The 17,301-nt window shown below is 42.9% G+C and overlaps 1 protein-coding gene across 2 annotated transcripts in view; it reads left to right on the top strand.

Moving 5' to 3' along the window:
• Positions 1-16,928, top strand: part of LOC144722721 (mineralocorticoid receptor-like) — a 91,390-nt gene extending 74,462 nt beyond the window's left edge. For both annotated transcript variants that reach the window (XM_078601069.1, XM_078601070.1), the window contains 2 exons: positions 3,557-3,714; positions 12,383-16,928. In XM_078601069.1, the coding sequence (XP_078457195.1) occupies positions 3,557-3,714; positions 12,383-12,538 (314 nt within the window). In that variant the 3' untranslated portion in view covers positions 12,539-16,928. The remainder of the gene's footprint in view (positions 1-3,556; positions 3,715-12,382) is intronic.
• The last annotated feature ends 373 nt before the right edge of the window (positions 16,929-17,301 follow it).

Below are 17,301 nucleotides of genomic sequence, written 5' to 3'. Positions count from 1 at the left end.
GAGTAGTCAAGGATGCTGCTGCTGCTGCGTTTATATATGGATGTTGAACTTATTTTGTACTGTACGTAGCCAAACGTGCTAATCAGAGGTGCGGTTAAAGGACAACAAACTAAATATAAAAAGCAGTTGTAAAGAAATCAGTTTTCAATCTAGATGATTTAAAAGTGCGTCACTCCAGTGGCTTCCTAATATCGGAAGGAAGAGCGTTCCAGACGGCTGCAGAAGCGCGTCTGAAAGAGCGCGATGCAGTGACCATCTTTGTTCGATGGCCAGCTAAAAGCTGCTGCGAGGATGACCGGAGTTCGCGCGATGATTTATGCTCCTTGACGAGATCGGCAAGGTATTGTGATTAATTTATGGAAAGCACATCGTGTGCGACGAGTGCGACCTTGCAATGCATGCGTTCGACAACCGGAGACCAATGCAGCATGGCGAGCACCGGACGGTCGCGGTCGGATTTGGCAGTACCCGTGACGACGCACGTAGTGTAACGGTGAGCGCAGTCGACTTGCTGTTCAGAGGTCGCCACTTTGCTTCGCTCTCCACGCTCCGCAGTTTAAATCTTGGGCAAGGTTTGTTAGATCCCACCGCATGGCAAATTCAGTCGTATAAATCGGGTGCAGTTCGTTGATCGGGAGGCCGTGTGCGGTGGGGTAAAGTTACGGGTACTGCAATCTCTTCCAAGACGTATGACAACTTTGGAAGAATAGGCCTAAATTCCCTCTTTATGGACTTGCCTTAGCTCTCCTTCGTCCGTCAGGGGGGGGGGGGCCTTTCTGTCAGCAGTGGTGCGAGGAAAGAAATTGCGGGGATGCACTTTCGCCTTTAACAGAGTAGTCTGTGTGTAGGCCTCCTTGCGACGGCTTTGATTTCCAAATTTTACACGCAACCCTTTGTCGGGACATTTCAAGGTTGGAATTGCACATTTAGCAGTAAACAGCCGCACGCATTAGGTAATATTAATAAAATATATTAATCGCTCAAATCCAGGAAAGCCACACCGAGTCCCTAGACCGAAGGTCCTGTTCAGAGTTTTCGTTTTAAGAAGTTTTCAGCCAGTTTACGATCGTTTATATGTGTGGGAGGAAGCCGAGGGGGGGGGGGCAACACTCCATCTCCGTACAGATGGGTGATTAGTCTACTTTCTGTACTGCCTTCTGACGAGCCAGGGTATGGCACCTCGATGCCCATGGTAAGGGAGTTTCACGACATTCCACGTTAGTGTGATTTACCAAGCCTCTCGCCTCCATAGCGCTGGATTACAGGCGGGCATAGCCGCCACCACCACCAAACTGCAATTGCCAATACACTGCAGCCTTTGTTTTCTTTCTTACTCATGTATACCTTCTCATTCAAGGACACTGAATGGACAGACTTGATAAATGTAATTTTATTTTTTTGTTTTGTATCATTTATTTTCGTAGCATTCTTGGTCCATTCACAAGGCAGGGTATTGAGTCCTTTTAAACCCAGATGCAATATCTTGGCTTAGGCGGTGACCTACATTTGAAAAGTTTTTTTTTAAGTTCTATGGTGCAGCTTGAGTCTGTGGATTGCGACATGTTTTTTCAGATTTTATTACCCTGTTTCCAGTGAAAACAGGAAAAGGTCTGAATGAGCGCTTCCGGTCATAGGCGAAGGTGGTGGGGGGGGGAGCATGGGGTTTACCAATGTTTACAATCAACTTGTTGTATGCTGCGCACTGGCCAATGTGGTTACGTTATGTAATCAAAATTGCTATGCAACATGTAGCCATGCGAGTTCCGTAGATCATGTGCATCGAAAATTATTGCGTTTTTTTTAAACGTCTGCTTATATATTTAGAGTAGCGGTGCAGTGGCTTTTGTTAATTTATGTCATGCCTAACTTTGCTACTACTCTGTCCATTCAAAACAGAAACTGATTTTCAGCAACTGCAATGCACATGAGCGTGGAATTCCAAGCAAATAATATGGCCTAAACATTTCACTGTTTTCCACTGCTTTTGTTGTTTTAATTTATACTTTGTTGTATGATTGCTCGTGTTAAAATGTGTTTTTGAGCCGTTAAAAATTACGTAAGTGCCTCTACATTGCGGCTGGCCTCGTGGTCTAGCAATACAGCTTGAGTCACAGTCCATGGTTTCCTGGTTCTAACCCCAACGCCACCATCTCCACCCTCTGTTAGGCGTCAAGATAAACACTGTTTGGACACAGCGTAAAACGCTGCAATGCCTCAACGCTTCTCTCACCCATTGCATTTTCAGAGGGGGGTGGGGGCACTTCTGCTGATAACACATAATCAGTTGCGAGGGCCACCGCACATTTGAAACCTTTGGGGTTTGACAGCACGACGGTGATGATGGGGGGGGGGGGTGTTTTCACGTGTTGTGTATTGTCGGCGGGCGGGGGGGGGGGTGCGCACGTCAGGGGCTGCACAAGAGGCCACCAGGGGCTGCCAGTGGCCCGCGGGCCTTGCAATGAACAACATGGCCGTGACACCTTTTGCAAAGCCCCGGTCATTGTGAATGGCGTAATTTGCCGTGCAGCCGCGTGCTGCACAGAAAATTAAGCAAACGATGATGCCTGCAGAGCGATGGTTGTCATGTTGTCTATGCGTTTGAACACCGTTGCACTTTTTTGTCTTTTAAAAGCCGCACGTGATTAAATTAGTAAATAAATAATTGGGATTTTATCTTTTTTATTGGCAAATATTACGACATGATAGATTTGAAATGTGGACGTAGCTATAAGCCAAGCTCTGCATGTGCTTATTTGCATTTTGCTCTCAAATTACCCTTCACCTTTCAGACAGGAGCTATTCGTGAACTGTTACCAGCTATATTCGTCCAATGAAATGTTCTTTAAAGACCCTGTATGGTGAAAGAGCTTTGGCAAAAAAAAAATTACATTTCCAGGGATATTGTAATACATTCTTCAGCCTGTCGGCATGAAAATAAATAATTATGTGTTGTGGCTGTATAATAATAATCACCCTATGCCATTGTGAGGTTTTGTTTCTAAGGTTGGTGTCATGCTTCTGTACATGTGTTTTTGTATTGCGCTCATCATAATTATACAATATTTGATATCTAGATATGACCACAGCATATCAAGACGTTTTCTAGAAACAGTGGAATGTTTTTGTTCATGTAGAGAAGGGGGAGGCAGTCAACAACACGGATGGCAAAGGGAAGGGGCGTTCCAGACTATAAGGGGTAGCAGAGGAATATGAACACTTGTGTTTGTGGTGTGGGGAATGGTAGCGTAGTGGTTCGTGCATTACAATACCAACCAGGAGGCTCCAACTCAGTATACGGCCATGGCTAATATCAGTGGTGATTATCAGAACCAGTCCTGGCTGTCTCCTAGGTCAACTCAGCCTTAAGTGCAGTGTGTAAATATCAGCGCTGGGGGGGACAAAGGCAGCCAGGCGTGGTTCTGGCCACACCAGCCCACGTCGTGTGCCTTATCTGACCTAACCAGGTGTTCGCTAACAGCAGTTGCGCCAACAGTCTGCATGGTTGTACAGGGGGTATCTTTATCTCTTATCTGCATGTGTGGTGTGACGTCTGCAGTCCCACAAGAGGGCCTGAAGAGCCAGGGCTGCTTCGAGGAGATGCGGATCAGCTACATCCGGGAATTGAACCGGACCATTGCGCGGACGGAGAAGAATGCCGTGCAGTGTTGGCAGCGCTTCTACCAGCTCACCAAGCTGCTGGACTGCATGCAGGATGTACGTACGGCTGTTTGTGTGTGTGTGTGTGCGTGCTTGTGTGTGCGATGGGGAGCGGTAGTGCAGCGGGTAGCGCGCTGCGTTACAAATCTAGCGACCCGACGTTCGATTCCCGCTCACGGCAACACCGGTGACGATTTTCTGAACCGGTCCTGGGCCTCCCCTAGGTCGACACATCCTCAAATGAGAACCTGGTGCGGTGTATAAACATCGCCACTAGGGAGACAAAGGCGGCCAGGGGTGGTGCTGGCCCCCCACCCCCTCATGTGCTGTGCCAGCCTTCACAGGTGCTCGCTAAAAGCACTTGCCCCAACAGTCTGTTACAGGCTACATGGGGGATTGTTGTCTTTGTGCGTGTATACGGGCACTGGATTTTCCACACGTGATTGTACACGATGTCTCCTTGGGCTCAATTGAATGCCACTCTATATAGCACAAGTAATGAACGCTTCCGCCGTTCTCCCATGTGACATCGTTCAGGTGTTGCTATTCTGAATTTCACAACAAACTACACATTTCCAAGTTCAGCGGTTTAACCGGATCGGCCGAGTTAATTGCCGAGTGTATTTTATTAGTCGGGCTCATTTAGATCATTGTAAGGAAGAGGATTTACCTTTTGTTTGCATGATATGCGAAATTGCAAACTGTACCAAGAAATCTTCTTGGTTCTTTCGGTAAAGTCACGTAGAAGGGAAGTAATAAAATAATAAAAATAAAACATAATAAAACAATTCTCACGACGTTTCGGCCACAACGCAAGCAGCCATCCTCAGGCGAAGAATGAAACACCCCAAGCTTGGAGCGTATATTTAAGCTGGGTTAGAGGGGGGGGAGGTGGGAAGAAGAGCGCCTAAACAAAATCATTTGCATATCAAGAGGAATTCAGCATATGGAAAATGCGTAGGAGGTGGGCGGGGGGGGTTCCAAATCAATACTATGCCCGTGCATTATGCAGGATTAGCAGCATCAAAGGGGGGGGGGGAAGGGGGGGAGCATTAACAAAGGAAAGGAATGTTAATAGTATGTAGCTGTAGTTACTAAACAACCACGTAAAAAACTACAGTATAAACTGCATGACAAACTAAAGTATAAACTACATAGCATCATCAGTAAACTTACTATACTCTACAATAAGCTGAGTTACTAACAGTAAGTAATACATGAAAAATTCTACGTTGTAAAAAATTATATAATATGCTTCCATCTAAACTTTATTCTCTTACATCACACGTGTCTATACCGTACTATATACTTCCATAGGCAAAACCAACATTAAATTACATACTGTATTGCTATAAACCACCCTATACCTTATACATTTTTAATATAACACTATGTATTATTCTACCCACCCTAATGTGTATCAAAATGGTTTATTACGTCCTTCCAGTGATTGCTAAGCCAGAATCCATCTTCTCGGTTAAAATTGTCTCTGTGTTTGTAAATGTGGATCGCCTCATGTACGAATCTCTCATGATAGCCAGATGGCTTGCAGAGAACCTCTGTCTTGGAGAAGTCAATGTCATGTGAGCCCACTGAGTTGTAACAGTGATCTGCCACGGCTGAGGTGTTTGTCCTACAGTGTTTCAGGTCAGCTTTATGTTCACGGATGCGGTCCGAGACATGTCGTTTGGTTTCCCCAATGTAACTGCTACCACAGAGGCAACTTAGTTTGTAGACACCAGGGTACTGTATGTCTGGAACCACATCTTTTACAGACGGTACCAGATCACGGATTTTATGTACTGTGTTGAATCGGACCTGGATCTTGTGTTTAATCAGGATTTTGGAGATCTTTTTTGTGACCCCAGCAATGTAGGGTAAGGTGATGGTCTTGAAAGGCTCCTCAACAGGATCCTTCTTGGTGGTTGGAGTGATGGCTTTGCGGATTGTGTAGTCGGAGTAACCATTAGCCTTAAGAGCTTGGCGTACGTGTTTGAGTTCACTCAAACACGTACGCCAAGCTCTTAAGGCGTACGTGTTTGAGTTCACTCAAACACGTACGCCAAGCTCTTAAGGCTAATGGTTACTCCGACTACACAATCCGCAAAGCCATCACTCCAACCACCAAGAAGGATCCTGTTGAGGAGCCTTTCAAGACCATCACCTTACCCTACATTGCTGGGGTCACAAAAAAGATCTCCAAAATCCTGATTAAACACAAGATCCAGGTCCGATTCAACACAGTACATAAAATCCGTGATCTGGTACCGTCTGTAAAAGATGTGGTTCCAGACATACAGTACCCTGGTGTCTACAAACTAAGTTGCCTCTGTGGTAGCAGTTACATTGGGGAAACCAAACGACATGTCTCGGACCGCATCCGTGAACATAAAGCTGACCTGAAACACTGTAGGACAAACACCTCAGCCGTGGCAGATCACTGTTACAACTCAGTGGGCTCACATGACATTGACTTCTCCAAGACAGAGGTTCTCTGCAAGCCATCTGGCTATCATGAGAGATTCGTACATGAGGCGATCCACATTTACAAACACAGAGACAATTTTAACCGAGAAGATGGATTCTGGCTTAGCAATCACTGGAAGGACGTAATAAACCATTTTGATACACATTAGGGTGGGTAGAATAATACATAGTGTTATATTAAAAATGTATAAGGTATAGGGTGGTTTATAGCAATACAGTATGTAATTTAATGTTGGTTTTGCCTATGGAAGTATATAGTACGGTATAGACGCGTGTGATGTAAGAGAATAAAGTTTAGATGGAAGCATATTATATAATTTTTTACAACGTAGAATTTTTCATGTATTACTTACTGTTAGTAACTCAGCTTATTGTAGAGTATAGTAAGTTTACTGATGATGCTATGTAGTTTATACTTTAGTTTGTCATGCAGTTTATACTGTAGTTTTTTACGTGGTTGTTTAGTAACTACAGCTACATACTATTAACATTCCTTTCCTTTGTTAATGCTCCCCCCCTTCCCCCCCCCCTTTGATGCTGCTAATCCTGCATAATGCACGGGCATAGTATTGATTTGGAACCCCCCCCGCCCACCTCCTACGCATTTTCCATATGCTGAATTCCTCTTGATATGCAAATTATTTTGTTTAGGCGCTCTTCTTCCCACCTCCCCCCCCTCTAACCCAGCTTAAATATACGCTCCAAGCTTGGGGTGTTTCATTCTTCGCCTGAGGATGGCTGCTTGCGTTGTGGCCGAAACGTCGTGAGAATTGTTTTATTATGTTTTATTTTTATTATTTTATTACTTCCCTTCTACGTGACTTTACCGAAAGAACCAAGAAGATGAATCCCTGCAGTCACGAAAGCTTTAAATCGAAATTTGTACCAAGAAATACAATTGCATCAATAGTAATGGGAAAGCTAACAGCCTATTACATTTCTTAGACTCCCCCTCGCCACCACGAAACGCCGTCTACCCGGTAGTCTCAACGGGCGCCCCACGGTGTAGTCAATCAGCATTTAGCGGCGGTGGGGGATAAAGTTGTGGGTACTCCAAGATGTCTGGTCAGAGTGCAAGAGTTGGTCAAAGAACCCTCTAGAGGGGCTGTCTACTGTAGCTTCCTCCAATAAGAGACCCTTCTGCCAGCAAAGGCGGACCAGGAATGCTACAGATGTCACTTGCCACTGATGTCAGTCATGGTTGGGGGAATCGTACACGGGTCGCCAGGTTCACAGCGGAGTATTTTAACCATTGTGTCATCCGTCTAAGCGTTACATAAATTGCATAAAATTTATTTTCGTTTTAATTTAATAGTACTTGGCATATCTTTCCCGGTGCCATCTTTGTTTGTAAAGTTGTTTTTCAATATAAAATGCTAGCCCAAGGCTTATGTAAAAAAATGCAGGGCCCATCCGTAATGGGGTGCGGGGTCCTGTAAAAAATCCCACTGTGTGGGCTCCACCCCCACACCTTCAAACTTAACCCAGAGGCATTACGTCTGGCACCGTGACCCCCCAAAGGGCGGGGCCCTGGGCAGTCGCCCCGATTCGCTGTCGCCCAGGGACGGCTCTGCACACATGGCATCATTACTGTGTTCTGCACGGGGGTCCGAGGTGTCGGTGGGGATCATAATTGTATAAACTTTGTTATATGCACATCCCCCTCTATCTTACCCTTATTTGCATTAAGCTCAGCTTAACGTACATGCAACATACTGCACGTGTATTTCTTATGATGCTCCAGATAAAGCTTATCATTACCATGTCAACTGAGATGGTAATCTATTTCCCTGTAAATTATGCGAGCAATATTCACATACTCTGATAATTTCCAAGATAAATAAGTGCAGAACCTCGTTATCTGTACGCACCATACCTTAATACAGATTGAAATATTTTTAAACCTTCTGAATATTGGGTTATTCCGGCTCATGCGTCACACTGAATGCATGATTAATGTGCCAGTTGTATAAGGTGCCATGCAGTGCCTGTAGTTGAGTCGAACTACTTGTTGAAGCGAGAGGGCATATACATTGCTAACATAACATCATTAGTTTCCACAGTTCTTATGGGTTCAATTGAGGGCCTGTGCACCTTTGTGTGATCTGGCATCCATGCGTGACACGTACTACACTTTCTTCAATTAATATATATCCATCTGGGTCTAATTGGGAACCTAGTAAATGTACCAGGATTGTATTTGTAGCTCTCATTATATTGAACTTAATTCAAAGCTGGCAGACAATTATTTGTAATAAATAAAATAAAACATATTTACCCTGCTCATTATAACGATCTTAAATGTTCATAAACATAACACATTTCTTTCACTGGGTAATAATACGGATACAAATTCAGGCACATCTTATCAGTATGCACAGTTACTAAACCTTATCAGTGACTAAAATTGAATGTTAATTTTCATCCGTGAAAAATTTGCATTTTTATACATTTTCGTTGTGCGGCAAATGAAAATGTTATACAGCGGTTATGCCTGGCGTTTTTCTAAATCCAGGAGAGATAGCCGAGGTTTGAATTGGTATCAGACAGACTGCTGCAGGCTACACTAAGCCTGTGAGTTTTGATTGTGAACCCAGTGGCCTCTTTGGAGTTTCTGCAACTCAAAGAAAACCCAGAGTATAGTGAACTGCCAACCTCAGTAAGCATGTATCTGTAAATGATCATTTGTGAACTGACAGCGAATTGCACGCACCCTGAAGGTTATGTTTATTACAGGTTACGTTAGACTAAGGTTACTTAACTTAATTTACATTATTGTTATGTAAGCTAGTGTTGCGTATATTGTAGGTTTACCAAAAAATGGCATGTATGTTCTACAGGAAAAAAAACCCCCTCTAGTTTGTAATTGGAGTCCTGGATGATCGTGTGACTGCTACTATTTACAGATGACATCTGCATGTTGGAATTAGTTTTTTTCTATAGCTATTCACATAAAATATAGCACCAAGCAGCGATTGCATTTATTATACCGTTAAACATGTTCACAGTTAATTTTGGTCACAGCGGTGATTTAAATTTGTAGCCGTTGTAATATAATCCGAGTGCTTGTTTTGTTTTGCTTTTGGATAATCTTGACAGTAGGTCATTTGAATTAGTCATCTTTTAAAATGAGCGCACAAGTATTACGCATGCATCCCTAAAATGGTACCGGAATTAATTTTAGCCAACAGCGATCAACATATGAGTTCTAAATAATAGAAGGTTATAATATGCTTGCTTTATTGTTTTCATTAAAAAGGCACGGAAAGGGTTAACACTTGAAAGTCATGGAAGCCACAATAATGTATTACTATTGACCATTTTATGTATGTATGAAATATCATTTCATCAAAATGAAAAAGTATGAGAGCATTGGAAAAATGTGGATTAATATTATAAATTTCGATTTAAAGCTTTCGTGACTGCAGGGATTCATCTTCTTGGTTCTTTCGGTAAAGTCACGTAGAAGGGAAGTAATAAAATAATAAAACAATTCTCACGACGTTTCGGCCACAACACAAGCAGCCGTCCTCAGGTGAAGACCAGGTCTGTCGAGGCGACAGCGTCTAAATGAAACAACACCACGCTTGGAGCGTCTATTTAAGCTGGGTTGGAAGGGGGGAAAGTGCGCCTTGACAAAATAATATTTCCCCCCCTTCCAACCCAGCTTAAATAGACGCTCCAAGCGTGGTGTTGTTTCATTTAGACGTTGTCGCCTCGTCAGACCTGGTCTTCACCTGAGGACGGCTGCTTGTGTTGTGGCCGAAACGTCGTGAGAATTGTTTTATTATGTTTTATTTTAATTATTTTATTACTTCCCTTCTACGTGACTTTACCGAAAGAACCAAGAAGATAATATTATAAACTCAATAAAGGAATGCCACGGTTAATTTTACAAAGAATGTATACAGCGAATGGACGGGAATACAAATGAGGATACTGTTCATGGCACAGAGGGACAATCTTGCGTTACATATTAGTTGAGACAAAGGAGTTAACGGGAGATTGATGGACACAACCTTGCGTATAATTACAGCTGCTGTATTCCTTAGGTTGATTAGTATTCACACATTCGGTCATTGTTTGACGTATGCCCGGCTTCGGGCTTGCAAATGGTTAAGCATTCGGCAAAGGCACAATCTGGGCTGGCTGCTGCTGCTGCCAGCAGGTCACGGTGACCCAGCAGGTTATTGCCAGCCCACAGGATCCTCTGGCACTCGGATGATGGCTAGGAATATGGTTTTTTTTGCCCTGAGGAGCCTCGCATAGCAGATTGCAGATGTCCACGAATACTTTCACGGGCTATGCCCCATTTACAGACACGGAACACAGCGCTGTGTTTTTCGCACTCTTGCTTTGCGTGAGGGTAATTTGAAAGTATTCACACTGTTAATCCAGCCCTACTGTTTAATAACTGCCGTAACACGGGTGCATTTTTGTTGTTGTGATTTTTATAGCGAGTAGCAAATGATGTGAGCTTTCTTCCACTCAACATCCATAGCTGTCAAGAGGAAGAAGCTTTAGATTTATATTTTGTTGTTCAGCTATGTTTCATTTGTATGCACTCAAATGTTTAGCGTCTATCAGTCCCCCAGAGGCAGAGTTAAACTAGCTTATATTTCGATTTAAAGCTTATATTTGTCGTCAACATATCTCAAAGTTTCCCAAAGATAGATAATTTTCTTAACATGTATTGGGGTATTTTATTTGGACAATGGAGTATAGTACTGCTGTACTGTAACTATGCTTGTTAAACGATAATTATCTTTATTGCTATGATATTTTTGCCATCAATTATTGATTTAACAAAGTCATAAAATCGATAAATGTATCGAGTTCGATTTTCGTAAAGATTTAACCAGGTGGCGTGCACCACCTACAGAATTTTACGACAGGTTGAAATTGTGGTTGGCTAGTGGCAGCCATCATAAGGCACCACCAACAGGCCTCATCAGTCATTGCATGCTTTGTTTGTTCGACGCTACACAAGGAAACACACACCGGGCCGGACCTTGATTTTTTCAGTTGTTAGACTTTTTGATGTGCGCAACAAACCAAATCGGTCATACTAAAAACCAAAATGAACAAACTTAACTGTAATGGATGTAATCTAGATTTGAGTATGTAATGGATGTAGCGCGCAGTTGAGCGCGCGTGCGTGATCGCAATGCGTGTGGTGTGGGACAGATGCGTAGTGGTCGGAGCACCGTATTATAAACCCGGATATCTGCTGACCTTTAGTTTGATTACCAGCCATCAGTGGCAAGTGACATCAGAATTGGTCCTGGACCTCCACCGGGTAGACTCATTCTTAAATGATTACCTGGTGTGGTTTGTAAATATTAACATTGGGAAGACATCCAGCTGAGCATTGTTCTGGCAACACCACCCCCTTCATGCGCCATGCCAGCCTCCGTAGCTGGTCGTGAACAGCACTTGCCCCCTCAATAGTCACTTCAGGCTATAGTGGGTGATCTGTGTGATGTATTGGTTGTCTGCCTTGCTGTGTTCTGTGGCCCTGGTTGTGCAAGCTGTGCGATAGATGTCGCGTGCCCTATGCGGTTTGCTTTGTATGTACGCATGTCTGTTGAACTTCTTTTGCACCGTACGTAACCAACCGTTGCTAATTGGAGGTGCAGGGGTAGGACAACAAACTAGACACAAAAAGTAGTTCTAAAGAAGTGAGTTTTGATGATGATGATGATCTAGTAATAGGTTTTTACCCTTTCAACTGGTACAAAAACTGACACCTTTATACAAGGCATCATGTTTGCAATAACCACAACACAAGCAGTCAAAATGCAAACAAAAAGAAACAACTCTGATAATGATCATTATCAACTCTGATAATGATCATTATCAGAGTTGTTTCTTTTTGTTTGCATTTTATAAACTCTGAAAATACGTTTGAGGCATGTATATTAATAACGTATTTTCAGAGTTGATAATTTTCAGAGTTGATCATGATCATTATCAGTTGTTTATTTTTGTTTGCATTTTGACTGCTTGTGTTGTGGTTATTGCAAACATGATGCCTTGTATAAAGGTGTCAGTTTTTGTACCAGTTGAAAGGGTCAAAACCTATTACTATATTTTGCCACTGGTAAAGGAGGTCTCATAGTGATGAATAATCTCTCGCAGAACTTCACAACTCCGATTTCGCACCACATCACTCGGAGGGAACGCCTCCTGTTGACTCGCGCCGTGTGACTGTGTCTCCTGTGATGGGTCGCTGCAGCTCGTGAGCAAGCTGCTGGAGTTCTGCTTCGCAACCTTCACGCAGACGCAGGTGTGGAGCGTGGAGTTTCCTGACATGATGGCCGAGATCATCAGTGCGCAGCTGCCTCGAATCATGGCCGGAGAAGCCCGGGCACTCCACTTCCACAAGAAATGAGTCACCCCTTTGTGGCTGGCGAAAGTGCTTGATTGTCAGGGGGGGGGGGCGAGGAAAAAAAGGCGTCAGTTTTGGCTTGGCCCCCCAGTGGCTCTTTGTAACCAGTCAGAACGTGCACTTCGAGAAAGATCACAGCCCCAATGAATTATCGGTGCATGTCATCTTGTTTTGGAGATATTGAGGCCTGCTGTCTGGCCATAGTTTCCAATAGAAAGCCATCCCCATGTTGCAATTATCCTTCAGCTTCAGATGTATCCTGTGACCCAAGCTCAAAGCTAATTCTGAATGAACTTGAGCATTTTCAGAAGCAACGTTTGCAGTAAGGGTTTTGTGAATACCGGAATATAAAGCACCTTCAGTCTGCACCATACATGTTTCAGCAACAAGGGCACATGCTTACATTCTACCCGTTAATTTTTCAAAGAATTCAGAATAGTGTTGGTCGTCCTGCAGAACTTTATAATACTGCCTTGTCCCTTTCCATGAAAATGGCCTTTCAAGAGACACAGTTTGTATTTTTAGCTCCCAGCCCTTTTAAAGAGCAAAATCCAACTGTTGAAGCCCACAAGAGACTATTCATGCTATCTTTTTTAGACTTGGCCTTGCTAAATGAATGATCTTTAATCGTCAACCAAAACTAATCTTTAATTCTGTTTGTTATTAATATACATGCCTCAAACGTATTTTCAGATGTATACACTTTTCATTGGCTACTTGGATTGTGGCATTTGCCTGCAAGACTGTCTTGCTGTGGCCTAGGCCGCTTCCTGAGCAAGAACTTCTGTTCATCGCGAAACACAGATGGTAGCGGTAGTGCCAAGCATCCGCACAATTTACAGCCGTGGCTCGAAATGTTTCAAAGACAAAAATAGGCATCCCTGTAAAGATAAACAACAAGCCATCTGTCATAATGTACCTCTGTTTAATTCAGAGTTCCCAGATGAAAAAGAGAGCCCCCCCCCCCCTTACCTTGGGCAATTGGTCGTCTATATGGCTGATATGATGTGAAATTTTATGCAGTTCCAATGAAGTGGCGTGCTGCATTGAAGCACCACACGGTAATTAGTGATTGGCTAAGCGCAGTGCTACAGTGGCGACGTTCGCCCTTCTTGCTGGAGAATAGTGATAACAGAGGTCACCATTTTAATCGACTTAGTATTTTTTTTTAGATTGCACAGATGTGCATCATGAGCCATCACAAATGTTTGATTTGCAAGGTCTAATGAGAAAACGACATACTTGGTGAGGTCATTCTCTCCAAGTGGTAGTTTGAAATTCTGGAATTGAAATGTAAAAATATAAAATTCCGGTTACATTATATAATTAACATGACATGGGGAAATCTCACAGGTTTTTTATTGTCAGTTTTTGTTTTATTGGCAAAGCCGTGTAACATTTTTACATCGTGTCACCTGTAGTTACAGTGATATTGTAAAGAAACCGCAAGATAATTTGTCATTGAGCACTTTGAAAAGTCATTGTTCGGGCTATCGATTTGTCAAAGTCAGCCAAACACTAAAGAAATACATTGCAAGATGGTCAGAAAGATTAGGTTGTCTTTACTCTTGGTAGAACACTGGACACAATAATAGCGCTTGCTTGTGAATTTCACAGGAATTTTTTTTCTTTCGTTTTAATGGCTTGCCTCGGTAATTATAATTTTTTTTAGATTTACACACATCGTCATCCATCGGTCAGAATTCGAAGTCGAGTAAAGTGGCGGTGAGGTGCGTGACACGCTCGCATCGTTCACGGCCGTGGTGGCGGACTTATGGGTGCTTTTGGGCGTGGGACTGGAATGTAGCTGAAAGGCAGCGGATGATTGTGAGGGCATAGGCAAACAATATGGCAAGTCACGGCGAGGTACTGGATCCACTTTTACAATGTTGCATGTTGTAACTATGGCAAACTGTAGGACTCTGCTTTTGTCAACTTGTGATGGATCGTTAGCCCTAGTAATCATTATCCTGAGTGAAAAGTCAAGATGGTGTGTACATTTTTTGTTTATTATAACAGGTCGATCACAATGTTATAATAGCGACACTAAGTACAGTTACGAGTCCATCCTGCATTCATAACATCTTACTAGTAGAATAGGTGAGCTTCAGTGGCTTAAAATATAATCCTTTCATCTCCATGGCTTTGCGGGTGCAGAACTAAAAACAGAAAATGTAAGTCGCGTTCATCATCGTTATATCATTTGTGATTTTTTTAAATTTTATTTTTCGATTCTTTCGTGCGCAAGAGGAGGGGAGGGGGGGGTGGCAACAAGGCACTTCACTTGCTAGCGTGCGGGAAGAGCGGCTGAAGAAATCTCTTTGGGATTTTTTTTTTTTGTATTTAATGATTGTGGAGCACTACTTTTGCAAAATTCTTGTTTGTGCAGCTGGGCAATGGAGGCAGCACGCTTGAGCTTAAAAGAGAGAGGGTTTTTGGGAAAAGGGTGCCTTGCATCGTGAGCGATGGAGCGGGCACCTGCTGCTGTTGTTGTTTGTGCGTACATGGCGAGATCGCGATACCTGAGCAATCTCCCTTTTAGGTGTTGGTTCACTGATTTCTCTCTCGTTTTTTTTCTCTCTCTCTCTCGTGATGTTTCTCTTTTCTCTTTTTTTTTTCTAAAAAAAAATGTTTTATTCTGTTCGGTCATTAAATTAAAGTGTTGTCCAAAAAAAAAAGTTTGTAATTTATAAGAGAATTAACTCCAAAATACTAACAGACGACAATCATATTAATAGAATGTTTAAAACATGTTATTTTGTTTAAAAAATAAATAAACAAAGAATATATATGGTATAGAGTTTTATATTTAATATATATATTTGGCCATCTTGCTAGGTATTACACAGAATGCACGTACGCAATGGAGAACATGGATCGGCACGGTCGTTGCTGCATCACTTCACACTTAACGGCACCTGTTACTCAGCGACGGGGAATAAAGGACCTCTCGCCAATTACGTACCAAATGTTGAAGATCCTCATTTTGTATGTTTAATATACTCATAATTATTGGTGGCAAGGTGGTTTTACTTTGTTTGGGTAACTGCCATTTTATTTTGTATGTAAATTTTTAATTTACAGATGCACAAAGAGGAGTTAGTGTTCTGTTGGACGTGACTTGGTCGAACACTTAAAGGGTATGTGAAGTAAATGTACAAATGTTGCATGCCCGTAATTTCACATGCAATGTTTTCTTCTTGGATCTGATTGTATATAAAGGAGAGAGGCGAGAGGGGGGTGGGGGGAAAGTGCAGCATTATGAGTATGTCAAATATCGATTGTATCGTTCAAGGCTATAGAGATGAATGCGAGACGTCGTGATTGGCAGCTGTGTTGGCGTGAGGAGGGGGCGGGGTAAGGGGGAGAGGGGTCAAATGGTAAACGGCCAGAGAGAGATGTGTGGTGGGTACCGAACCAGGAGTTTGTGGTGGCGAAGGGTCTGGCGTGAGTGGGTTGCAGAGTGCGAGGTGCTGGGGGTGGAGGGGGTTGAAGTGGCGGTGGTGCCCCCCCCCTCCTCCCCCTGAGCGATGGGATTGGGGGGGGGTCACCGTGAAATCTGTGTGGCTGTGGTTGCCCCATCAAAGGTCTGGCTGTTAAAAAAAAGAGCCGTTTTCGGTAACCACTGGTACACATTTTAAGGTTTTACATTTTTACAAATATTGTACAGTGGATGCTTCTTTTGGCCTAAGCATGCTTCTAATTTTTTGAGGAGAAAAAAATGGACTAACTAAATGAATCGATTATTTACGGTGGTGCCTTGCATATTGGGATAACAGATGAAAAAGATGTCATATTTTTGCTGTGATTATGTACGTTAAAAAAAAGCACTTGCTAAGATGTTAAGTTTTACTATTTTCGTGTCGAGTACTTAATGACCCTTAATTTCCAAAGTACGTTTTTATTTCTGCTGGTCTCATAATTCAGGCTGGCAACGATAGTCTGAAGTTGGGCGACATGGTAATCGAACTCGACGTGATCCTGCTAATCACAAGGCTAATTCCTGTAGGCTTTTTTTGTTTGCATCTGCTCTGTATACAAACTATTAGTGATAAAAAAACCCCTGTTATTCTTTATTTGACGTTGGTTTGTGCTTATTTCACATATTATAAGACACATGCTGTGCATAGCGTCAAAAGTTGGTATGCTGTCGTGCCGTCATTCATCAGCGTTGTGTCGTCAATCAGCAGTTCACTTGCCATTCATGAGAACGATCACTTCCTGCTGTTAAGCAGTGCACAAAAGCACGCCGAGCAAAGACTTTGTAATCAACTCGTGTTAATACTTACATGTGGATTCTTTTTCTCCCCCCTCCCCAAGATGGTATCTTCGGTTTACTTTGGCGCCCATCATTTTGGGGAATATCCCAAAACATTAAATTGTGTTCTCTGGACAGAGTCGAGGCTATATATATGTGGTCTTGTGTGCGTGGAGGGGAAAACAATGAGGATGTCCCGTGGCAGAAACACGTGACCGACACTGTGCGTTGACTGTTTCAGCTCTCGCACAACGCACAAGAAAAACGAATTCAATTATAATCTGTCGCTTGACTCACGAGTGTGTATTGAGATTTGTTTGCACCCCCCCCCCTTCTCTCAATGTCAGACATTCGAGTGCGTTCCACTTCCAAGCCTATTGGCGCAGAAGAAATCTTTCAGCCACACCGCTCATCAAGCACTGCAATGCATCTTCTTGGTTCTTTCGGTAAAGTCACGTAGAAGGGAAGTAATAAAATAATAAAAATAAAACATAATAAAATAATTCTC

This window comes from Lampetra planeri, chromosome 15, assembly GCF_965212315.1.
Source record: "Lampetra planeri chromosome 15, kcLamPlan1.2.h2, whole genome shotgun sequence".
Taxonomy (NCBI): domain Eukaryota; kingdom Metazoa; phylum Chordata; class Hyperoartia; order Petromyzontiformes; family Petromyzontidae; genus Lampetra; species Lampetra planeri.
This window is presented reverse-complemented; position numbering and strand designations above follow the sequence as displayed.